We start from the raw sequence: 26,268 nt of genomic DNA, 5'->3' as shown, positions 1-26,268 counted from the left end.
TCAGAGTGATGGAAAATCTAAGATTCTGCTGATTACAGAGAAAGATCCTGAGGTCTACCTATTATAGGGCCAGACCCCAGGATTTGCCTATTATAGGGCCAGATCCTAGAGTCTTTACTGGGAATTTTCCCGTACAAGAACCTCAGGATTTTGTTCATTGTCAATAACAACATATTTAGCACTGTACTCTGAGACCTTTTCCTAATGCTGGTTAGTGACTCCAATGGGACAACTAGTGTAGTAAGGTGTTACCCTTACTTGTACTGGGTATCAGAAATTAGGCCATATACATTGGCTTTAGGGAGTCAAAAAGCTCTCCTAATAAAAAATAGGTGTGTGTTATCAATCAGGATTTATGCCATATTGTAGGCTGTAAAATCTTAATAAGTAGCATAAAGGAGAGAAAGAAATGGACATTTTTCCTGGGGATTCCACTTCTAAACAGCATTAGGCTAGAGAGGATAATAGATTTGGTATAAAAGTGAAGGGTATGGTGAGCAAAACCAAAGCTTAAGCCAGATCCCGGAATCTTTGCTTGGTCCTTCCAATTGAACTTAGTAATTGTTTTGCCGGAGTACAAGGGCTTCAGGACTGACCCATTGTGCACTCAGGAGAATTCTGAAGGGAGATTCTGAGTCCAATTTGCAGACATAAAGGGCCAGATCCTCAAAGGTAATTAGGCCCCTGTCTCCCATTGAACTCAAAGGCTTTGAGATCTGGGCTGAAATCCCTAATTGCTGCAATTGGCCTCTTAGTGCCAGCAGCAACTGATAAACCAACACTGGTCCTAATTGTTTAACAATTGGGTTTAAGAATTGAATAGTGATAGGAGTGGAATGCGGCAAAGTTCCTTTTAAGGGATTTCCGACTGTCATCCACGTCCTCGTCATGCCTAGCTGAAGCATGGGAAACATGTTCCGTGCTGCAGAGCTACTGAGTAACCAGAAGTCGGTTTACTGCAGCCTTCATCATTGCTCTGAATTGAGTTTTGTCTCCCTTGTGATCTGATGAACCAGCTAATTTCTGCTCATAGTTAAAATAAATATATAGACACTGATATTTTTAGGAGAGAAAAGACACTGACCTAACCAAATATAAATATCTAGACATCAGTTAAAAACACAATCCAGACTTTCTAGCTCTGATGATTTGAGGGCTGGAGAATGATTCACTGTTGGAAACAAAACCTGCTCATGTTTTACAGATAACCCCTCACTTTAGACCAGGTTGAGACTCAGTCACCAGACACGTGCCTATGTCCTACTTTTGTATCTGGGAGGAAGCTACTCTTAGAACCCATGCTCTGTTATTCTCTGGAGGATGAGTCAATCCCTCCACGTTAAGAGAAAGGGGAAGTTTGTTACCCTGGATAACTAGGTTTGTTGTTTTGATCTTCTCCCTAAGCAGGAGGCAATCTCAGTGCAGTGCCAGACTCATGTAATGTTCCTCTGGATCTTTTATGCCACCGAACCTACGCCTTGGATCCTGAAATGGAACAAGTTGTCATCCTGACACTGGTTGGAAATGAAGCCATGAAGAGTGCTGGCCATCTTCTTTGCCAAATCCTTCACCCTGGCTTCCAGAAGCAAGCTCAAAACCCAGGTGACTCCTGCTTTTGGGGAAGGTTTGTAGGCCTTGGCCAGCTAAATTATATCCAGCTATTCTCAACTCAGCAGGTTCATTTAGGAAAAGTGGTGAAAGGGGCCCTCTAATGGGGCCCGCTCCTCCCCATCCTTAAATGCCCCAATGACCTCTCAGACTCTCTCTGCTGAGTGATTTATTTACATTCCCATCACTGACACTAATACAGCAATATTATATACAGCACTTCTCTCCCTTTAGCTCTTTCCCACAGTGCCAGGGAGGAACAGGAGTCTCCCTTCCTTGAAAGCTCTGCACGCACTGGGCTCAGCTAGCCCTGGTTACTCCCTCCCTCCCCCAGTATGTCCTTCCTGTGTCCTTCTTATAGCCTCCGCTGCTGGACTAATTAGCTCTTCCAGCCTGAGCAGCTAAATTAGCTTGTACCTTCCCAGTCAGCCTTTTCCAGGGGAGCTGATTGAGGCATAAGTGATCAGAGTGCTGCCTCACCTACTAGCTCCTAACACTCTGTCCCAGGCCCTGTCAGGTAGATAGATGTGTTTATTTATCTCCCTAAAGAGTCTATGAATGTTAGTGAGTGATCTTGCCCCGGATGGGCATCATTTGACTGCAGTGGGTTTTGAATCAGTTCAAGGATGTGCTAAGGTTCAGGCTAGCTCATATATGTAATTCGAACCAGTTTGCCCAGCCCTCATATTTAGGAGGCAGGATGGTTCTATGGATAGGGAACAGAACAGGGGAATCAGGAGATCTGAGTTCTACTCTAGCTCTGCCACTGGCCTCCTATGTGACCATGGGCATATTACTGCACTGCGTTGTGCCTCAGTTTCCCCATTGGTACAATGGAGATAATGACACTGACCTCCTTTGTAAAGTGCTTTCAAATGTATGCCTGAAAAGTGCTATATAAGAGCAAAATAATATGATTATTTTATTTTATTAACTGGCACTAATTGCACCGAAATTGTTATGAAGTAGAAAACAGTACTCCTTAACATAGTACATCTGAGTAGCACCCTACTCTGAAAGTAGACTTGAAACCATGGGAGTACTCGCAGAAGATAATACTACTCACTGCGTGCATGGGTTCCTGAATCTAGCCCATAGTAACCTCAGCGACATACAATTATGTATTGAACCTCCAAACATCTTGCTACACAGGAAACAAGCCTAGTTTGCAAACATAACAATGGTTAAGTTATTCTAGTGACAAGTCAATGTTACAATGGAGTTTATTACTATAATTAATATCCCTTAAAATGAAGCATTATCAGAGCGGTTACAGTATCTATAATTATATACTATGCTGTGTCAAAGCACTTAAATATCATTGTATTCCCAACATATCCCTTTCACCTGCTCTACATTAACGCCTTTCTTTAACCAGACTGCGGCACTTGATCTTCATGTGTCTCTGTTGATGTGGCACAGGGTTCTTTATTTCCTAGGTAGCCCATTCCTGGCTCTAATTGTTAGCCATTTAACTTCTGAGAAGTTGTATTGTTTGAATATACTAAATTTTAGCCCAGTGTGATTCCAAACCTTGCATCACACTTGCTGCTGGATGGGAGGGAGAGTGGAGACCAAACAAGTTTGGAAGTTCCTGTCTGCTAAGAAGATCATAAGACCAGTGTGAATGTAAGACACTAGCAGAGAACAGCCTCTAGGAAAAACAAGCTACCAATTGTAATGAACAGGTTTCTCTTTTCTTGCAGAAGGACTTGACCCAGGGTTTGAGCTTCTGAGCCTCAAGTGGTTGCCCCATCTCACTCGGAGTCAGGCCAAAGAGGTAACCCCTTTTGAGGTGGGAGATACCTCCTGGCAAAGAAGCATCAATATGCTGATGTCCAGCCCAGCTCTCATCTGTGCACTGCGGAGGGTCAATGCCTTTGGGGTTCTTGCTGAGACCCTGAAGAAGCTGACGCTGCTGGGAGACAAGCCAGGCATTAACACCAGTGACCTTCAGAGAGTGATGGCCTTGACCCCAGAGATGGCCTTCAGGCAGGCAGTCCTCTTCTTCACCGAGAAAGAGTTCATACCTGGTAGGAGTTGTTCTTCCTGTTAACAGGCTTTGCAGTTAGGCAGGCCGTGGGCAGCTTACTGAGCACAGACAAAGGAGCCTTTTTGCTGTGGGTTCCAGTCAAGCAGGATAAGAAACACATTAAATGAAATTAATTCAGGGTCAAATTCTGCACATGGGTGCATGTGCGGGGCTCCACTAAAGTCACTGGGATCCATATGGGTGAACGTGGAGGTAGGTTTTGGCCCTAATAGTCTAACACAACTTTGTACCCCCATTGCACCTTTCATCTGAGGTTCTCAAAGCACTAAATAGCCCTTACAACACCCGTTGTGCTAGGTAAATAGTATTATAGCCATTTTGCATGTTTATATATGCAGACATGGAGATGCAGAGAGCCTAAATGGCATGCTGAAGGGCTTACAGTAACAAAGCCAGGAATAGAATCTAGGAATCATGACAACCAGTCATTTGTTCTGACCACTCCCACACCCCTTAGACAAGCTACCACACCCTACAGTTGTAAGGATTCATGTGATCTCATAAAATGCTGCATCATGATTGATCACTTTGAGACACATGACAGAACACGTGGTAGCCATCAATTCCATAACTCCCTCTATAGGGTTTGACAACATGTCAAGTAACAGACATACAGTCCAGTGCCTGGTGTCCCTATACAGACAGACTCCTTAGGGACTAACTCAGTGATGCACTGAATCCTTTGTTTAGGATTTCTTTCTGAACAAAAGGAAAAGCAGCTCATGGAAAATGGATGGTGCTGTTGTGCTCCCCAAACATGAATGATACATGCTGGCACTCACATATCTGTGTAGTAAACCTGCTGGTTTCCTTCCATGGAAAGGAATGTGCAGCCAGACCTGCTTAAGCCAAATCACTCTGCAAACTGTGGTGTTATTCAGATTTGATGCCTTGGAGTAGCAAAACCTGGAGCTCATTCTGTTACCTCTAATACGAAATCCATCAGCACGTCACTTAAGAAATCCTGACTCCCAGCACCAAAGGGTAAATAATCCATAATGCACATATGCTGTAACATCACATGCCACTTTCTGGGTACCCAGAGATGGGCACATGAGAACTGTGTGAATTGAATGAGGAGAAGGTGTCAGAGTTCCATAAACTCATTATAAATTCCTTATAAACACCTCTATTTCTTCCTGTTTCTGCACATCTGCATTGCTGCCAACTCAAGTTTATATGCTCCTGTCAGATGCACAGTGCTTATGTAGTGCAGCCTAATAGAATAGCAGCCTAATAGAATAGTAGACGTGAGCTGTGTTGGTGTCAGAAAGTATAGGCACATGCTGTTGTGGTGATCTGCAAATGAACTGTTCAGGTGTTCTGTGTTCAGAGTGGAGGAGCATGAAAAGGGGGTCTTCAGTAAAGGAATGGAAGTCAGCATCTCAAAGTTAGATCTCCCCAAAACAGTGTATAAAAGCCACTGTGAGTTGATGTGGCATTGACCTGCCTTAAAGTCCTTGTGCAAGAAAGGTTCAGGCAAGGCTGTAAGATCAGCTTGCACAGGAAGGTGGTGGTTACAATGCCAGTTTGCCCAGATAGGCCATTGTCAGTGGTAAAAAGGCAGCACACATACTGCTATTAACCATGACTCCAGCAGTCAGCAGGAACTCTTTTACAGGGTCACTCTGAATTCTTTCCTCCTGTTGTTTTCTCCATCGGGGGGTCTTTATTCTGAAGAACAATTCTTCCCTTGGGTGGTTTGCAGCTGGTTAAAGCCCACTCCTATTGCCATGGTACATATAGTTACAATCCTGATCTCAACAAGCAGTCGTGACTGTCACACTAGGATTAGTCATAAAAAGCACATCTCTTTCCCTTTGCAGATTGCAAACGTCGCCCTGCTATGAAGTACCTGCCACCATATAGCAAAGGTTCCAGGGCTGAAGGTAAGACCAGAAATATGGGCTCGGTTTGCTTTCAAATTATTCCCTATTCTTAAAATAAATATTGAAAAAATTATAATTCTGGAGCCTTTTGTCATATCCATCACCACTGCATTACTAGACCCAGTCTGCAGTTTGCAATCCCCTGTGTTTAGGAAGGAGTGGGAGCAGGTAGCATCGCAGTCATTCTCTGCAAGGTGTTGTACCATGATGGGAGCAGCTTTAATTAATAGGTCAGGGTCCATAGGAGTCCTACTGTGGAGGCAGCCAGAGAGTATGCTGAATCAGTGCCCTAGTGACACCCTCTCCTTAACCATGACCCTTCCCTCCCCCTTTTGTGGGCTAGTGGGCTTCAGGCTGCTGGCCCAGTGTGGGTGTGGGTGATTTGATCACTGCAACCCCTTCACTGGGTGGTGCCAGCATGAGGGGCCTGCAGCTTGGGTCACATTAGCTTTCACTGGGGGGGCAGGCAGTGACTTGCATCCTTGCTCTTGATTTCTGTTACAATATCATTTTGATAGACCAGCATCAGGAGTGGGCATAAGCCATCGGTTCTGCAGATGGAGTAGAACATGGAAGGCAATCTGTGTGCAAGTTCAGGCTGACCCATGAAATGGTGCTGAAAGTGACCAACATGGGTGATCACAAGGTCCAGACTCTGTCCTTTGCTCACTGATTACAGGGTGGGGACACCTTGGACTCTAGGAGCCCCTCTAGTCAGTTCAGAAGGGTCCCTGGCAGTCTCTAGTGGGAGCTCATCCAGCCCTCCTGTCTGTCCAGCTCTGATAATTGTGCGGTCCCCAAGACCATAGTATCTAAGCACCTGACAGTCTTTAATATGTTTATCCTCACATCCTCCATGTGAGGCAGGGCAGTGCTATTATCCCCATTGCACAGATGGGGAACTAAGTGACTTGCCCAGGGTCACATAGGAAATCTGTGTCAGAGCAGGGATTTAAACCCAGATCTCCCGAGTCCTAGGGCTGGTCCACACTAACCCCCCACTTCGAACTAAGATACACAACTTCAGCTACGTTATTCACGTAGCTGAAGTTGAACTATCTTAGTTCGAACTTACCGCGGGTCCACACGCGGCAGGCAGGCTCCCCCGTCGACTCCGCATACTCCTCTCGCGGAGCAGGAGTACTGGCGTCGACAGTGAGCACTTCCAGGATCGATCCCAGAAGATCGATTGCTTACCGCCGGACCCAGAGGTAAGTATAGACGTACCCCTCGGCTAGTGCCCTAATTGCTGGATAATCCTTTCTCTTTACATCCTTCCTCCTGTCCTGGACAGAGGGGCAGTCCCATCCAGGGCTGTCGAGGAATGTAGGGCTAAAACTCACAGTTCCAAGAAGAACAGTCAGGCTCCCTAAATACTCAAAAAGAAAAAAGGTGCTATGGGGATGTGATCACTAAGGGTATGTCTGCATTGCAGCTGGGAGATGTGATTGTCAGCGTGGGTAGAGAGCTTGAGCTAGCACATGAAAAATAGCAGTGTGGACATTGTAGCATAGTCAGCAGCGTGGGCTAGCCACCTAGCTCAGACCTAGCTAGAACCGCCCCGCATACCCTGATGTCCACACCGTTGTTTATAGCACACTAGCTCGAGCTGAGCTAGTGCCAGACTGTCTGTCCGTGCTGGGAATCACACCTCCCAGCTGCAGTGTGGATATACCCTGAGAGATTACCAGAGAGCTTCAGGGTCAGATCTGTCACTTAGTCCTGCTTCTTATTCTACCAGAACAAAAAATAGCCATGGAAAGTGATCCAGCAGGTAGGCAGCTCCCAGATAAAGGGCTGTGGGAAATGGAAACCATGCTATAATTCAGAAGGAGTGTAATGACTTAGTCTGTTGCTAACAAACAGAATTTCCTGCTTTTGCTTTTTAAATCGAATGTAATGCTTGTTAAAGCGGCCAGATTGAAAGCCCGGGAGACTGAAGGGCTTTATTTATACAAAAGTATAAAGTTATACTTTACTAAACAGGCAGCAGCAGCACAAGCTTCCCCAGCAACGTATCCCAACAATGACGGTGAGGGATGCTCTATAGGGGCCTGAAGGGAGTTCAGTCTCCTTGGCCCATTCACTCCACTGGCCCCTCTGTTGAGAATGCCAGTAAAGGGGGACAATTAGCTGGCCCCATCACTTTTTACCGACTGTAAGGGTGAGCCAGAGGGTGGAGGGGCAGAGAAGAGCAAACAGGGGGCAGGGTCTTGGGGGGAAGAGGCGGAGCGGGGCCTTGGGGGAAGTGGAAGTGCGAGGGTGGGGGCTTAGGAAGAAGGGGTTGCATGGGGGTAGGGCCTCAGGGAAAGGGGCAATGCGAGGGTGAGGACGTGGGAAGAAGGGGCAGTGCAAGGGCGGGGCCTCAGCGGGAAGGAGCTGTGCAGGGGGGTGGGGCCACGGTTTGGGTGCTGATGGCCCCCACACACTTTTAGGGAGCTTCTGCTGCTCCTGGTTCACATATGCCTTAAGCTTCCCATAGCTGCCCAGTGTAGGCCATCACAGGTACCCTGTCAAACAGGAAAACCATTCGTACATAAGATCTCATTTGGAGGCCTCTCAGTTATACTAAGGCCCTTGAAACTGCTCTGGTAGTGTAAAGGGGCCCTAAAGTGGGTGGGAATTGTCCCTGAGAATACTCCCTATTCAGTAAGCAGAGTATGTGGACTTTGATGGGATTTGTTGGTGTTCATCACTTCTGAAATCAAACCATGTACGTCCTGATGTGATATTTGAAAACAAAGCGTACATCATGAAGAGCCTCTGTGTAACTGCCATATGTCATAGTACAGCAGAGATGACAATACTCCCACTGCTGTCCCAAAGCAATGCTCATTTATTAAAGTCAATTCACTGTTCTTCTATAGGGGGAGAGACTCGGAGAGGCCACGCAGAGTCATTGTTCACCTACATGCAAGCAGGTGAGGAGAGCAGGGTTCTCTCTGTCTGTCTCACTCTCTTACACATAGTTGTTATTCAGCAAATATCCCCGGGGGGAAAGTGGGTTTGACAAGGCCTTTGTAGAGCCAGCTTGGATAGATACCAACAGGGGCCAAGAAAAAGGATGACGGTTGGAATTGCACGAGATGTTTCCCTGGGCTTGAACACAGACAGAGACATACACACCCTTGTCTACACATCCCAGGAACCTGACATTTGCTTCTCTTGAGGCTGTATTGATTTAAAACCACCCACACACCCAAAGGAAAGAAACACACTTCTCCAGTTTAGGAGTGTACATGAAGCCAGTGCAGCAGTTTGGCTTCACCCCCCTTTAAAGCAAGACCAACTTAGACACTTGGCCAAATCTTGGCCACCAGGATGGGAGCTGAGGGTATCACAGAACAGCAGAAAAGGTAACAAAGGCTAGAAAAGCATTGGCAAAACCTGGGAAGGCCAGAGAACAGTCAGATAGTGATGGGGGACATCAGCCAGGACCTTTGGGGAGACCAGAGGCCTACATATTAAGGGCTATAGTAACATAAGAACTTAAGAACATAAGAACGGCCGTTCCGGGTCAGACCAAAGGTCCATCTAGCCCAGTATCCTGTCTACCGACAGTGGCCAATGCCAGGTGCCCCAGAGGGAGTGGACCAACAGGCAATGATCAAGTGATCTCTCTCCTGCCATCCATCTCCATCCTCTGACAAACAGAGGCTAGGGACACCATTCCTTACCCATCCTGGCTAATAGCCATTAATGGACTTAACCACCATGAATTTATCCAGTTCTCTTTTAAACGCTGTTATAGTCCTAGCCTTCACAACCTCCTCAGGTAAGGAGTTCCACAAGTTGACTGTGCGCTGCGTGAAGAAGAACTTCCTTGTATTTGTTTTAAACCTGCTGCCTATTAATTTCATTTGGTGACCCCTAGTTCTTGTGTTATGGGAATAAGTAAAATAACTTTTCCTTATCCACTTTCTCCACATCACTCATGATTTTATATACCTCTATCATATCCCCCCTTAGTCTCCTCTTTTCCAAGCTGAAGAGTCCTAGCCTCTTTAATCTCTCCTCATATGGGACCCGTTCCAAACCCTTAATCATTTTAGTTGCCCTTTTCTGAACCTTTTCTAGTGCCAGTATATCTTTTTTTTAGATGAGGAGAACACATCTGTACGCAGTATTCGAGATGTGGGCATACCATCGATTTATATAAGGGCAATAATATATTCTCAGTCTTATTCTCTATCCTGTTTTTAATGATCCCTAACATCCTGTTTGCTTTTTTGACCGCCTCTGCACACTGCGTGGACATCTTCAGAGAACTGTCCACGATGACTCCAAGATCTTTTTCCTGACTTGTTGTAGCTAAATTAGTCCCCATCATATTGTATGTATAGTTGGGGTTATTTTTTCCAATGTGCATTACTTTACATTTATCCACATTAAATTTCATTTGCCATTTTGTTGCCCAGTCACTTAGTTTTGTGAGATCTTTTTGAAGTTCATCACAGTCTGCTTTGGTCTTAACTATCTTGAGCAGTTTAGTATCATCTGCAAACTTTGCCACTTCACTGTTTACCCCTTTCTCCAGATCATTTATAAATAAGTTGAATAGGATTGGTCCGAGGACTGACCCTTGGGGAACACCACTAGTTACCCCTCTCCATTCTGAGAATTTACCATTAATTCCTACCCTTTGTTCCCGGTCTTTTAACCAGTTCTCAATCCACGAAAGGACCTTCCCTTTTATCCCTTGACAACTTAATTTACGTAAGAGCCTTTGGTGTGGGACCTTGTCAAAGGCTTTCTGGAAATCTAAGTACACTATGTCCACTGGATCCCCCTTGTTCACATGTTTGTTGACCCCTTCAAAGAACTGTAATAGATTAGTAAGGCACGATTTCCCTTTACAGAAACCATGTTGACTATTGCTCAACAGTATATGGTTTTCTATGTGTCTGACATTTTTATTCTTAACTATTGTTTAGACTAATTTGCCCGCTACCGACGTTAGACTTACCAATCTGTAATTTCCAGGATCACCTCTAGAGCCCTTTTTAAATATTGGCGTTACATTAGCTAACTTCCAGTCATTGGGTACAGAAGCCAATTTAAAGGACAGGTTACAAACACATGATCAGCATGGCGAGTTCCCATTGATATGAGGGCAGTTAACTGATTGAATCTGGGACAGTGTACGGCTCTTAGGGGAATCTGAAGATGTCAGTTTCTCAGGCTCATCTGAAGGTAAGAACATGTGCATACCTTCAGGTGTGGATAATTTATATACATATGTATAAATATGCAGCACATATAGTTAACCACATACCAGAAAGAATAGGAATGTTTGCCCGAAACACAGCAGATGGTGAGTAAAACATCTTGAGGACAATGACTACTTATGTAACAATATGTAATTTAGATTGCCATTCTATACACCAGTAGTTGTGGGTAGCAGGGAGGTTTGCCTCTGCATAGCAAGCTGTTGCTATGGCATTTACCTTTCTGTTCAAGGATTTTGTATGGAAAATATAAGATCCTATAATGTAAGAGCTCCCAGAAGAAAATGGGTTAATTTATCTCACTGAGACATATACAGAATGGGGGGCATGTTGTTATTTTTTATCTGGCTCCAAATTGCTCTGTGTCATGAATCAATAACATGTCTCTTGCCATTTGAAAATAACTCCATGCATCAAATTATATGTAGTATCACTGATGCTTCATTGCATTGACGTCTGTATAATCAGTAACATGGTGCATAGAAAACATAAAGTGACATCTGATGTACATAAACAGATAATAATGGTAACAGTATTAGCAGCCTGCAATACTTATTATTACATGCTTTATGCTAGCTGACATGGTTAGGCACCAGGAGCTGATGGTCCCAGTTCACTGTTTCTGACATTACATTTTGCCAACAAGTCTTAAAAAGATGTTATCAGGATAAAAATCATAACTGTGCTGCTAATAATATGGTGCTTTCAATTACGGAGACTGATGGCAGTTATTTAAATGTCAACATTTGCGCAGTTTGTTTGCTTTATGCATTTCACCCAGTGAGGACAGTGAAGCTAGCCTGATCCGTTTCACTTTCCATTTCTAGTCAGTTTCATTTTGTGGCTCTCAGGCATATGCACAGTGATGCTGAGCTCAGTTCTCAGCTCTGCAGAGGGAAGTTGGGTCACACGCAAAGTGATTTTGGCTCAGATCCTCATAGGGTGACCAGACAGCAAGTGTGAAAAATCGGGACGGGGATAGGGGGGTAATAGGATCCTATATAAGAAAAAGACCCAAAAATCAGGACTGTCCCTATAAAATCAGGACATCTGGTCACCCTAGATCCTCAGTGATATTTAGACATCTAACTCCCACCAAAATCAGTGGCAGTTGTGTGCCTAAGTACCCTTAAGAATCTGAGCCTTTAGACCTAAGCTATTTGACAGTGCCCTTCTAAATAACATAGTCCTAGTAGGGAAACAGAAACATATGGGATCTAAATAAAGAATGATAAGGATTCAATGGTTGCCATAAGGATTGCATCATATACCCTGTGATAACTTTGGCCTGATCTTATATTACATGGAAAAGGGGATTCGATTATCATGTTTAACATATGCAAAAATAGCACCCCACAGGAAGATCTTATATGAATTGATTCTGGATCTACAAACTTGTGGTATAAAATGTTTGGAACTGAAGGTAGTGCTCACAGATATTCAGGTATCAGATAAAATCACCCTTCTGGCCTTGGGCTGGGCTGGATATATTTTAAAACTAAAATATTAAACCATACCCACATCCTTATTCTGTACTTGTTTGGTTCTGTCAGTAGAGTCCTGTGGACTACATGCCAGCTGCTGTTAAAAGTCCTTGTTCTTTAGATGCCTGTCCTAGCTGGCAAACGGTTACGTTGTTTGCCTTTAAAATTACTGAGAGTGAGTACCTAACATCTTTGATTTCACTGTAATGCTTTTTTGTTACAGGAGCCCAGCTTCTTTGTACTGTGTTGCTGATCAAACCTGGTGTCTGGGCTCGTAGCCTTGCTAGAATCCTCCGAAAACTAGACCTAGAAAAATTCAGCCTTGTTGGGATGAAACACATAAGCCTGAAACCAGACATTGTCTTAGGACTCCTCTCATCTGAAGCTAAACAGGTTTGTTAAAAAACAGACAGATCTACTACTGCACTAGCACTTAAAACGGTCTAGCTGCAGACTGTGCTGATAGAATCCATTCCTGTTAAAGCAAAAACTCCAGTCCAGGATTCCTCTATGGTTATCACAGGTGGACTCCACAAAATAATTAAATCTGCACTGGGTGTCAGATAGAAAGAGAGCTATATCACATGGCACAAAGAAACAGACCAGGTTTCTCTGAAAGAAAAATTCTGAGCATTTGGGTGACATGCATATGCCATTTAGGAGGAAACCTCCTGTGAACTGAATCAGTTATTAAGTAAACTTCCTAATTCATAATGAGTCCTATTACATTTCCAATCAAAGCTCAACTGTTGAGGTTCTAGAGTCTTTAAAAATGACCTGCAAGTAAAACAAAATTGGGCTTGTGTCCTTTTTTGCTTGATAATAAAGAGGCCTGAACTGTTTTTTCAGTTAAGAGAGAATTTATTTTTTTGCTTTTTTTTTTTAACATTAGAATTTCAGATTCTCTCTAGCCTGGAAGACTCTGTGCTGACTGGAGAGCTAGTGAAATGATGACATAACAAGAGCCAAGAGAGTAAAAGTTGAGCAAATGAGACCTGAAGGGATTTTTATTTTAAAAATCTTTGGATTTTATTGGTTTCATTAACATCTATTTAACATCACCGTCTAATAACATTTTGGATAGATGAAGTCTTTGTTAAAGATCCAACACTCTTGCCCCTTCCATTAAGGTGAGAGAGCTCACAATACTTGTCCTCTGAGACTTCCAAGAGAGACTTCCAGCAAAAAAACAGAAAAATCTGGAGGTGAGATTTGTTACTGTTCAGGGCAACTGCACCTGTATTTCCCCTCTGTGGTCTACCTAGGGCACCCACACTCAGGCTTCCAGCTCCCCGGCTGTCCCTCTCTTGGATGGAGACATGTCTCACTCACTCCTGATTGGGGTGTTTCCATGCTGCACAGTTCCCTGCCTATCCTGTGAATTCCCCAACAAGTCAGACTGCCCAAGCAGGCCTGCTTTGCTTTCTCCTCAAGAGGCTATAAACAATGTACTTGGCCACAGTTATAAGGTACCACACAGCTCTTTCTAAGCAAGCACATTTATTCTCAAGGTGAGAGCATTATAGGGAAAATATATTAAAAACCATAAAACAACCTACACACATGCTAATAAGCTTACCAGAGATCACTCCAATTCCAACAGCTCTGGCAGGAGTCAGTCCTTCAAACCCCACCAAAGCTTTTTTCTGTGGCTATGTGTACATAACCACCGTGGCTCAGAACAAGCACACCCTTGCATCTATGAGTCCCTCCTTTATACAGTTTGGGCCTCTGATCTGTCCCTGTGTAACAGATGATCAGCAGACAAAGGTCCCACCCTCAGGGCAAAGCTTCAAATGGTTGAGTTCTTGCATAGCCAAAGAGGGTAGATTTGCATACACCTCCCCCTAGAGATTTTAAGAAACCCACATAACTTTAAAAGTTCATTTTTGTCTGGAAAATCATTTGCTTTGAGGCTCATTACCTCCTCCAGGATTTACATCCGCCATGTCTCCCCCCACAGGCGTTGCGTCCAATCCCACAATAACACAGAAACATTTTCATTTTTAATACAATGATCTCCTAAAATACTTAAACTTAATTCAGGAAGATTGAACTTACTTCAATAAGGTTTGTCCGAGATATTGCAGCAGATTGCCCTGTCGCTATATTCTAAAGCAGGGGAAATCAATTATTTTTTGTCAAGGTATAGTCAAGGTCCAGAGAAAATAATACAAAAATAATAACAATCATGATGATAATAAGTAAATTAAAAGATTTCGCTGACTGTTCAAAAGTGTCTGGCCCGTGGTCTGCATATTGACTACCACTGTTCTAAAGTAACAAACAAGTGGGAGGGGGGAGGGGACTTTTCTTTAAAGAAAATAAAGAACACTCTTAGCCTTTATTTCTGCATCGCAACAAAGGCAAAAAAGACACAAACCCATCTTTTACAAAAAAACTCCTTGCAGGTCACCATTAAGGGAGATGTGGGGTTATTGGGAGTGGGTGGTGAGAGCTGTACACAATTTGAGTGTATCATAAGATTAAAAAAATAAAGAGGGGGTGATTTTTCTTTGACCACCAGAAACATACACGTATTTGGACAGCTATTTAAAAAGATCCAGTGTCTCTCAGAGATGGAGGGGGTGGGAAGCTTTAGAGAGCTGTTGTTTCATCTGAACTTCTTGACTTATTCTTGTATTTTTCCAGCTCTCCAGAGCAGCTGCTGAGCATTGATTTAGTTCCCTTAAAGAGCCGATGACTAATGAGTTTAAAAATTACAGAGTATTGTTTGTTTGTTCATGGGGAAAAGCGGGTTTTATTATTTCAGCAGGTGAGAAAGTGGAGATAATAGACTGGCTGTAGCAGTGGGGAGCAGGAAGTACTGTATACTGTTCAAGGTTCTGATTCCCATTCATAGAGAATGTCGGAGAGTCTTTCAGCCATGAAGTCAGTTTTTCACAAGATACCAGGGTCAGATCTCCAAGGGCTCAGCACCCACAGTTGGGGCCAGACTTTCACAAGAGCTCAGCTCCCAGTTAGGCACCCAATTAAAGGGGTAGATTTTCAAAAGCACATTTTGGGTGCTGGACTCTTCTGAAAATCTGGCTAAGTGTCACAATGGGAGCTGCTGGCTGCTGAGTTATTTTGCAGCTCTGGCCCTCTGTAAATGCCTGCATGGAAGCTGGGCACCTTTGTAAGTCTGGCCCCAATAAAGGGCGAAATGTTTCAATTGACGAGCGCCCCGCAGCTCCTAGGGAAGCATGTGCAGCCAATGTGCTGAGCTCTTTTGAAAATCTGGCCATGAATTTTGGTGACTAAATGGGAGCTGAGCACTTGAAAACCTGGTCCTGACTGCAAGTGTTGAACCCTTCTAAAAGTTCTGTCCATGGTCTCCCATCTCCTTCTCATTTGGGACCTGATCCAAAGTGCACAGAAGTCACTGAAGGACTCTTATGGGTTTTGGATTAAGCCCTTAGGTGACATTAGGTTTATTCTGGCATATACATACTATTTGAAGGCAGATCAGATTTTGGCGTTTTTTCCCAGTAACATGACAGCCACTAGTGTGTCCTTCCTTTTTCTAAGGTATTGGTTACACACATGCCAACTAATATCTACAGCAACATGGTCACTATTCTGACTTTGTAATCTTAAATACTAACATAGAACAGCTTCTTTGAGTTACAGCCCCATGAATGCTCCACCAGAGGTGGTGCGCACACCTGTGTACTCTTGATCAAAGAGTTTTGTCAGCAGTGCCTGCAGCTCCGTGCCTGCATCCCATGCCTCCTCGGGCACTGGTATGAGGACATATAGGAAGGGGTTGACCCACCACCCCACTAGTTCCTTCCAACCACTCTGGTTTGAGATGGAGTTTGCAATGTCCACTAGCTAGCTGACACAGCTGGTTTATTTTTTAATTTTATTTTATCTTATCTTTATAGTATGCTTTATAGCACAGTCTTTGGGAGGGGGGAATTGCCCTTTCCCTTTTTCTTTGCGATCAGGGTCTTTCTGCTCTTGGCTCCTGCCAGTCTGTGGTCTTTACGGGTAGGTTATGCCCAATAATCTGGGATTCCAGTTCTGCCAGACTTGCCACAGGTCTCTTCCCCTCAGTAATGGGCACTCCAGCTGCCTCCGCTGCATTGGAGGGTCTCACATCCCAACCAAGTGTAAGATGTGCTGAGACCAGCAGTATCTTGACTCCCCATCCTCCATACTTCAGCCTCAGTCACTCACAGTACTCCAGTGGCTTCCTCAGCTCTGGCAAGCAGAGACCATAGCGCAGCTTTGGTCACCCAGAAGTCTTCTAAGTGTAAGAGACCCTACTCCCCTAAGAGAGACCAAGAGGAGGGAAAAGTCACCACTAAGACCAGGGAGCAAGGAGACCTCATGTCCCAGTGCGAGTACTGCCAAGGCTGTCATGGTACCAAGATGCTGGCACCACCAAGAAAGTCTTCTACTACTAAGCTGCTTGCCGTGAAGCCTTCCAGCAAGCAACCCCATGTGCAGCTTCATTGGATCAGATTCCTCCAAATTGAAGGACCCCTGAAAGGGCAAGGACTCTTCAAAAAAAGTTGTCTTCACCCCACCTGGTACCATTTCCCTCTACCCATAGCTATCAAAAGCATACAGACCAACCATCTGTATCGTCTCTGGTACTATACAGGTTCCTCTCTCATGAGGATCTCTGGGTTATGGAAGAGCCCTAATCCCCTCTGTTGAAGAGTATGCGGGGGATTTCCCACCAGTGCCCACCAAAACCGGCATACCCTCCAGCTATCCCATACTCATACGAAGATTTATCTGTCAGTTCCAGCATGACTGTAACTCAAAGAAGAGAGGTTACTTACCTTCTACAGTGACTGGAGTTCTTTGAGATGTATTGTCCACTCCACCACCTGCTCTCCTTTCCCCTCAGCTTTGGAGTCCTGCTGGGCTTTGAGGTTGAGAGGGAAATGGAGCAGTGGCAGGCCCTTGTACTGAAGCACAAAGAGCTGTAAGGGTGCAGGCACAGACCCGTGGGCACTGCTGACTAAATAGATGTGCACATTCTCTCATGCAGCCTCCATCTTGAGGAATTCCAGTTACTGGACAGGTGAGTAACCTTTCATTCTTAGTAGCTGTTGGCCCATGGCACATGATATAAATGTTTGCTGTGGTTTTCTAATCACATTAGTTACAATAGTACTTTTTAGCTGTAGATTCAGGATCATTAGTAATGTTAATCTAAAAATGAACATGAAGGCCAAATCAACAGAGCTGAAGTTCTCCTTCAGATTTTAGCCCCAACCCAATGGGTGTGGCTCTGCACTCAAATGACTACAGTATGCACAAATTGTACCTCTTCACTCATTAGATCTATTCCTTGTGTAGATTCAGAATCCTCTATTCAGACTTTTGGGGATGGGAGGAAAGGTTTTGCTGCTTTTTAGTCCTGCCAGGCCTGTAGAGCCAACACACAGCTGGATTCTGATCTTTCGCATGCCTCAACACAATTGTTTACTACATTTCCCCTGGGGAATGCTCACTATTAGTTGGACAGGGAGTTTTCTCCAGATATTTACAAGGGTTGAGGATGATGTCTAAGCTGCATTGTAGCAAATTGTGTTCCTTACCAACCGTGAATGAACTCCTTCTCTCCCTATCCATATTCCCTGAAACCGGGGATGTGTGCGGTCATGCACCACATATGCCACAGTGGAATATTATAATGTTCTCGGGGGGAAATGAGTTTTGTTTTGGTTCTTCCAAAGGATTTATCTTAAAACACCACTAGACCTATCTATGTATGTATCTGTTGGTGAAAGCTGCCATGTTGGATTGAACCAGGGGCTTCCAGAGCTAAAAGCAAAAGCTGCTACAGCTTGAGCTAAACAGACAAGGGTCCCTAGCTGGTGCTGTAACAGACTCAGATTCTCTGAGGATTGGGTGCAGAGTGGGCCCTGTAACATACACTCTCCAGTGGGCTGCATGTGCACATGTGCTGGTTTGGTGATCTTGGGGGGATATTGTAGCAGCTCAGTCTAGAGAGATCATGGCCATTTATAGTGTACAGAGGGCAGGAAGCAGGGAAGATTGACCAATGTGTTTGCTTATGGTATGGATGTTGTTAGCCATTGGAAGTTTGCCAGGTGTATCTAATACTCAACATGAATCAGTGTAATTTGTTTCTCTCCCCACTTTTCTTTTCAGGAGCCTGCAATTTTAGAAGCTCACTGCAGCTACCTCACCTCTGGTTCCTCCCTTGTGTTGTGCCTGCACAGAGAGAATGCTGTAAAGAAGCTGGTAGATTTATTGGGGCCGGAGGACCCTACGCTGGCTCAAACACTAGACCCATGCCTTTGGAGGGCTCAGTATGGTGTCAGCTCAATACAAAATGGATTTTACGGTGGGTCTCCAAGTTAAGGAAAAATTGTTTGAGGGACTCACATATGCCAAGGGAAACAAATATGCACTGCTATTACTTCTTCAAGCGTTGCCAGTCTAGAGTGACCCTTGGGAGGCTCCTCCACACTGCACCAAAGCCCAGAAGCCTGTAGAAAGCTTTGGCTATTGTGTAGTGGCTGTGCAGAATTCTAGGTAGAGATGTATAAACAGGCATGGCCCCATTGCAGCCTTGGTTCTGGCCAAAGCCACCAAAGTGGTAAGTCATAATTCCCTTTGAGCCCTTGACTTTCAACTCGGTGGTCTTCTCATCTTTCTCCCTTGTATGGAGTTGGTTGTCATGCAAATAGCTGAACCAGCTTATTAGACAAATTAGTAGTTTTTAAAATAAATCAGTAAGCTTTAGATGGCACATGGATTTTGGTTCCATAGGTACCATTCTCCAGCACCATTAGATTAGTTAGGTTTTTCTATTTAGTTCCACTCCACGTCACCAAATCACCCTCCTTCCCCATCCCTCTTTGCTGGACTTGAGGGCACTCAACAGATTGATCTGCATGTTCAAGGTCAGGATGATCACAAAAAGAAGAACAGGAGGACTTGTGGCACCTTAGAGACTAACAAATTTATTAGAGCATAAGCTTTCGTGGACTACAGCCCACTTCTTCGGATGCATATAGAATGGAACATATATTGAGGAGATATATATACACACATACAGAGAGCATAAACAGGTGGGAGTTGTCTTACCACCTCTGAGAGGCCAATTAAGTAAGAGAAAAAAAAAACTTTTGAAGTGATAATCAAGCTAGCCCAGTACAGACAGACAGATAACAAGTGTGAGAATACTTACAAGGGGAGATAGATTCAATGTTTGTAATGGCTCAGCCATTCCCAGTCCTTATTCAAACCGGAGTTGATTGTGTCTAGTTTGCATATCAATTCTAGCTCAGCAGTTTCTCGTTGGAGTCTGTTTTTGAAGTTTTTCTGTTGTAATATAGCCACCCGCAGGTCTGTCACTGAATGACCAGACAGGTTAAAGTGTTCTCCCACTGGTTTTTGAGTATTTTGATTCCTGATGTCAGATTTGTGTCCATTAATTCTTTTGCGTAGAGACTGTCCGGTTTGGCCAATGTACATGGCAGAGGGGCATTGCTGGCACATGATGGCATATATCATGTGCCAGCAATGCCCCTCTGCCATGTACATTGGCCAAACCAGACAGTCTCTACGCAAAAGAATTAATGGACACAAATCTGACATCAGGAATCAAAATACTCAAAAACCAGTGGGAGAACACTTTAACCTGTCTGGTCATTCAGTGACAGACCTGCGGGTGGCTATATTACAACAGAAAAACTTCAAAAACAGACTCCAACGAGAAACTGCTGAGCTAGAATTGATATGCAAACTAGACACAATCAACTCCGGTTTGAATAAGGACTGGGAATGGCTGAGCCATTACAAACATTGAATCTATCTCCCCTTGTAAGTATTCTCACACTTGTTATCTAACTGTCTGTCTGTACTGGGCTAGCTTGATTATCACTTCAAAAGTTTTTTTTTTTCTCTTAATTAATTGGCCTCTCAGAGGTGGTAAGACAACTCCCACCTGTTTATGCTCTCTGTATGTGTGTATATATATCTCCTCAATATATGTTCCATTCTATATGCATCCGAAGAAGTGGGCTGTAGTCCACGAAAGCTTATGCTCTAATAAATTTGTTAGTCTCTAAGGTGCCACAAGTCCTCCTGTTCTTCTTTTTGCGGATACAGACTAACACGGCTGCTACTCTGAAACCTTTCAGGATGATGACAGTCTCCTTCAGAGCTTTTCTAAATTCATAAGGGTGGCTTGCCGCTCTCTTTTCTGCAGTATCTTTTCTGTATCCAACAGGATCTGTGCCAGTACAGAGTTCTATTGTTTGGCCTTTCTGTTACATACACAGTATTTACCAACTGCCTCATTCCGACAGCAGCTCCCTTGCAAAGAGAGAGAATCCACATCTTCCCCTACATCAACAAATAGTCAGTGAAGGTGTGGATGCCACAAGGAATGCAGTTCGCCCTTCAAGAGTTGTTCTCTATTCCAATCCTTAGGTTTATGGATAAACCAAGAGAAATCCATCTCCACGTTCACTCAGATGATCCCATCCATGGGAGTAATTGAAGATTAGGGTTTACCTGCCTGAAGGATTTGAAGAAATACTTAGGACTGTTTAATTGGCACAAACCCATCCTGAAAACCCCACTTCTCATGTTCCTAACAAGTTGATAGATTTGCATATCCTGAACACTCTGTGAATGAGACCTCCCCAGGCATGGTTGAAAGAGGTCAAAGCATTTCAGAAAATAAGAGTTGACATGAAGGGACCACTGTGAATCAGTGTATCTCCTATGAAGTCTGGAGTTCATGCTGACTTACATTAGCTGATGGTTTGGCCCCAGAGTGCCTGTTCCTCAAGAGGTCACACAGCCCACACAATGTCTGCAGAAGGGTTCCCTTAGAGTCACTAGTCCCATCCATTGCCTCCATCACATAGCTGGGCTAGTTAACACCCACAATCGGTGTACCCCTGCATGCAGAAACCAGATTACACATCAGTGTACTGGAGCTGAGAGTAATTTGGCTGGCACTCAACACCCTCCTTCCACATGTTCCAGGGAAGACAATACAGCTGTTAACAGTGTACTCTGTAATTTGTCAAGGCAGGGCAGGGTCCAGCCTGCTGTGCCAAGAAGCAGTCTATCTTTGGAAATGGGGCATTCATCAGTTCATCACGCCTCTACTCCAAGCAAGGAAAAAGCACTTGAAGACACACTGAGCAGGAAGAGCAGCATTCAGCATGGACCGATCAGTGATCAAGAGGCGATTACCCAAGATGATTTCTTTGTCATGTGTAAAAACACCAAATGCCCTTATGTTTGCTCCAGACAAAGGCAAATTTCTGTCTCCCTGCCAGATGTCTTCTTACTGAACTGGAGCAGACACTAATTGTGTGGGTTTCCTCCCATAGCAGCAGTCCCTAGCGTAGTCAAGAAAAATCAAGCAAAGCACGGCTAGAATTCTGCTGATAGCACCAAACTGAGCCATGCAGTTTTTAATGCTAGCAGTAGACCAGCCTGTACCGCTTCCTTCTTTTCTGGACCTTCTTTTTCCACACCAAGGTCCTGGGTGTCTGATACCCTGTGGCCCTGCATCTTGTGTGATCATTTACACTTGTGCAAAGGGGCTGGAAAAGTCTCCTGCTCTGGTTTGGGAGCATTTTACACCCACTCTGCAGAGGTTTAAATGACTTTCACAAGGTGTAGGGCAATGGCGAATCTGGCCTAAGGGCTCTGCAGCTGGCAGCATGATTTATGCACCAGTGATCATTCTATTATAAACTGCTGGGGCCAGGGCTGTCTCTCACGTTATGTCTGTACTGACTGACGTCTCTGGGAGCTATTGTACCACAAATTAATATTCATATTTTGAGTGTGTGCAGCCTGTAATGGTGAGCACTCTCCAGAGGGTAGCAGGCTTTGGTGCAGTGAACTGTTGCATCTCAGGAGCATGGATCTGCCCTGACACGTCGACAATCTGCTTGAATTCCAGTCCAGGGGAATAATGTTTCTTTCTCTAGTGTCTTCCAAGCAGTGTAAATACAGCCTCACAATGCTCCTGTGCTGTACGAAAATCTCATTATCCCTATTTTGCAGAAGGGGAAACTGAGGCATGTGGTGGTTAAATGACTTTCCCAGCACATCACAAGTCAGTTAGTGTCACATCTAGGATTCAGAGTAGCAGCCGTGTTAGTCTGTATCCACAAAAAGAACATGAGTACTTGTGGCACCTTATAGACTAACAAATTTATTTGAGCATAAACTTTCGTGGGCTACAGCCCACTTCTTCGGATGCATAGAATGGAACATATATTGAGGAGATATATATACACATACAGAGAGCATGAAAAGGTGGCAGTTGTCTTACCAACTCTGAGAGGCCAATTAAGTAAGAGAAAAAAGCTTTTGAAGTGATAATCAAGATAGCCCAGTACAGACAGTTTGATAAGAAGTGTGAGAATACTTACAAGAGGAGATAGATTCAACATTGAATCTATCTCCCCTTGTAAGTATTCTCACACTTCTTATCAAACTGTCTGTACTGGGCTATCTTGATTATCACTTCAAAAGTTTTTTTAAAGTTTTTTTCTCTTACTTAATTGGCCTGTCAGAATTGGTAAGACAACTCCCACCTTTTCATGCTCTCAGTATGTGTATATATATCTCCTCAATATATGTTCCATTCTATGCATCCAAAGAAGTGGGCTGTAGCCCACAGAAGCTTATGCTCAAATAAATTTGTTAGTCTCTAAGGTGCCACAAGTACATCTAGGATTGGGACCCAAACCTCCTGCCTCCCAGGCTTGTGCTTTAACCAAAAGTCCATCTTCCTCCTCTTATGTACCCCCCACCCATATTGTCCCACTCTCCAAAATCCTGATATCACCAGAGGTGTATAGTGGGGCATGATTAAACAACACATTTTGCCTCATGTATGAGCTGTGCCTATTGATGAAAATTCTGAGCCACTAAAGCAATAACAGAGTGACTATCTCAGCTATGTTCCCAGTAACTAACTGTTGTAGTGGTGCTTGTGATGGCGACACCTATGACACTCATTCCTTCTGGGAGTGGCTGATATTTAAAGGGAAAGAAAGGGCCAAATTCTGTTCTCAGTTATGCTACTGTAAACTATCACCACCAGTGTTACTGAGATCATTAGTAGCTCCCTCCCATCCAATAACACCTGACTGATGTGATCTTCTAGACAGCATGGGAGCCATGGTAGTGGATTGTTACTGCAGTGTAAACTGTTTCACTGACTACCTCCAATGATTCCCATTATTACCGTGCTAGGAAATGAAAGGAGTCTTGTTTTGTATGAAGAACAAGCTGAGAAATAATAGAGCAAAATCAAAATACCAAGAAGACCATGAAGCAAATGTAAATATAATGGTTTAAAATGTTTGCTGTGACTGTATATAACAGCTGCCCTTTAAAGCAATTACTTCAGTAAGTTGCACGCCATCAATCTTGCAGGTAGATGAGTGTGAGCCTAAAGAATGTTTAATTCCTGGCCTGATAGAATCCTCTCCTTGTGTCTGTCTGTCAGGCTCCAGATCCTATCACGCTGCTGTCCGAGATACGAAGTTGTTTTTTCCAGAAGGGCTGTGCTGTGCCGATTGGCGGGTGCTAAAGGAAGAAGAGGTAGGATTCTGCCCTGGCCTGAAGAATGTCCTCCTATATCAGAGCAATAATTGTGGCCCTATTACCCCAGAACTCTGAGCCTCTTCCTCTTTATGTTCCCTATGGGCAGGAGCAGTGGAAGTGCACTAAGAGTGGCGTGGCCATAGGCACCTGAACCATGTCCCTGCCCCCCTGCGCTGCCCCTTCCCCCTGCGCCCCTCCCTCGCCCTTGCACAGCCCCTTCCCCCTAAGCTCCCGCCCTTGCACTGCCCATTCCTCCCAAGCTCCCACCCTCATGCTGCCCTTTTCCCCGAGGCCCTGCCCTCACACCACTCCTTTCCCCTGAGCCCTCGCTCCTGCCCTTGTGCCGCCTTTTCCCCTCGAGCTCCTGCCCTCGCACCGCTCCTTCCCCCCTGAGCCCTCACTCCCACCCTTGCGCTGCCCTTCCCCTTCAGCTCCCGCCCTCATGCTGCCCCTTCCCACCAAGGATCCGCCCTCACACCGCCCCTTTCCCCCAAGCCCTCGCTCCTGCCCTTGTGCTGCCCCTTACCCTTGAGCTCCCGCCCTTGCACTGCCCCTTCCCCCCAAGACTCCACCCCCCGCTTGCTCCTCTCGGCCCCTTCCCCCGTCACTCATCCTTATAGCCAGTAAAAAGTGGGGGGGACCATGGTCTCCTGGCTCCCCCTGTTCTGGCGCCCCTGCCTATGGGTTCCTTTTCCGTCTACCCTAAGCATTGACTTTAGTAAGGCTTTTGATACTGTCTCACATGACCTTCTCAAAAACAAACTAGGGAAATACAACCTAGATGGAGTTGCTATAAGGTGGATGCATAACTGGTTGCAAAACCGTTCCCAGAGAGGAGTTATCAGTGGTTCACAGGGAAGCTGGAAGGGCATAACAAGTGGGGTCCTGCAGGGTTCGGTCCTGGGTCCGGTTCGGTTCAATATCTTCATCAATGATTTAGATAATGGCATAAAGAGTACACTTATAAAGTTTGTGGACGATACCAAACTGGGAGGGGTTGCAAGTTCTTTGGAGGATAGGATTAAAATTCAAAATGATTTGGACAAACTGGAGAACTGGTCTGAAGTAAATACAATGAAATTCAATAAGGACAAATGCAAAGTACTCCATTTAGGAAGGAACAATCAGTTGCACACATACAAAATGGGAAATGACTGCCTGGGAAATGAGTACTGCAGAAAGGGATCTGGGGGTCATACTGGATCATAAGCTAAATATGAGTCAATAATGTAACACTGTTGCAAAAAAAGCAAACATCATTCTGGGATGTATTAACAGTAAGCAAGACACAAGAAGTAATTCTTCCGCTCTACTCTGCACTGGTTAGATCTCAATGAGTATTTTGTCCAGTTCTGGGCGCCACATTTCAGGAAAGATGTGAACAAATTGGAGAAAGCCCAGAGGAGAACAACAAAAATGATTAAAGGTCTAGAAAATATGACTTATGAGGAAAGATCTAAATAACTGGGTTTGTTTAGTCTGGAGAAGAGAAGACTGAGGGGGGACATGGTACCAGTTTTCAAATACTTAAAAGGTTACAAGGATGAAGGAGAAAAAATGTTCTCCTTAATCTCTGAGGATAGGACAAGAAACAATGGGCTTAAATTGCAGCAAGGGAGGTTTTGGTTGGACATTAGGAAAAACTCCCTAACTGTCAGGGTGGTTAAGCACTGGAATAAATTGCCTAGGGAGGATGTGGAATCTCCATCATTGGAGATTTTTAAGAGCAGGTTAGACAAACACGTATCGGGGATGGTCTAGATAATACTTAGTCCTGTCATGAGTGCAGGGGACTGGACTAGATGACCTCTTGAGGTCCCTTCCAGTCCTCCGATTCCATAATTCCTGCCGTAGAGTGCTAACATAATCTGACCCAGAGTATCTAACTGGCTTTTCTAAACTGGATTTGAGGCCAATTACACTGAGCAAACACAAGCACTCTGGTCATAGAATCATAGACTATCAGGGTTGGAAGGGACCTCAGGAGGACATCTAGTACAACCCCCTGCTCAAAGCAGAACCAATCCCCAACTAAATCATCCCAGCCAGGGCTTTGTCAAGCCTGACCTTAAAAACTTCTAAGGAACGAGATTCCACCACCTCCCTAGGTAACCCATTCCAGTGCTTCACCACCCTCCTAGTGAAAAAGTTTTTCCTAATATCCAACCTGAACCTCCCCCACTGCAACTTGAGACCATTACTCCTTGTTCTGTCATCTGGTACCACTGAGAACAGTCTAGATCCATCCTCTTTGGAACCCCACTTTCAGGTAGTTGAAAGCAGCTATCACATCCCCCCTCATTCTTCTCTTCTGCAGACTAAACAATCCCAGTTCCCTCAGCCTCGCCTCATAAGTCATGTGCTCCAGTCCCCTAATCATTTTTGTTGCCCTCCACTGGACTCTTTCCAATTTTCCT

General features: G+C 44.5%; 1 protein-coding gene across 3 annotated transcripts in view; it reads left to right on the top strand.

Moving 5' to 3' along the window:
• The window catches only part of DNAAF8 (dynein axonemal assembly factor 8), a 149,273-nt gene that overhangs the window by 107,548 nt on the left and 15,457 nt on the right, over positions 1 to 26,268 (top strand). For all 3 annotated transcript variants that reach the window (XM_065559812.1, XM_042854127.2, XM_065559811.1), the window contains exons 21-27: positions 1,408 to 1,602; positions 3,315 to 3,641; positions 5,488 to 5,550; positions 8,418 to 8,471; positions 12,486 to 12,655; positions 18,404 to 18,599; positions 23,754 to 23,848. In XM_065559812.1, coding sequence (XP_065415884.1) covers positions 1,408 to 1,602; positions 3,315 to 3,641; positions 5,488 to 5,550; positions 8,418 to 8,471; positions 12,486 to 12,655; positions 18,404 to 18,599; positions 23,754 to 23,848 — 1,100 coding nt within the window. The remainder of the gene's footprint in view (positions 1 to 1,407; positions 1,603 to 3,314; positions 3,642 to 5,487; positions 5,551 to 8,417; positions 8,472 to 12,485; positions 12,656 to 18,403; positions 18,600 to 23,753; positions 23,849 to 26,268) is intronic.

The sequence above is a fragment of the Chrysemys picta genome, chromosome 10 (assembly GCF_011386835.1).
Source record: "Chrysemys picta bellii isolate R12L10 chromosome 10, ASM1138683v2, whole genome shotgun sequence".
Taxonomy (NCBI): Eukaryota; Metazoa; Chordata; order Testudines; family Emydidae; genus Chrysemys; species Chrysemys picta.
This window is presented reverse-complemented; position numbering and strand designations above follow the sequence as displayed.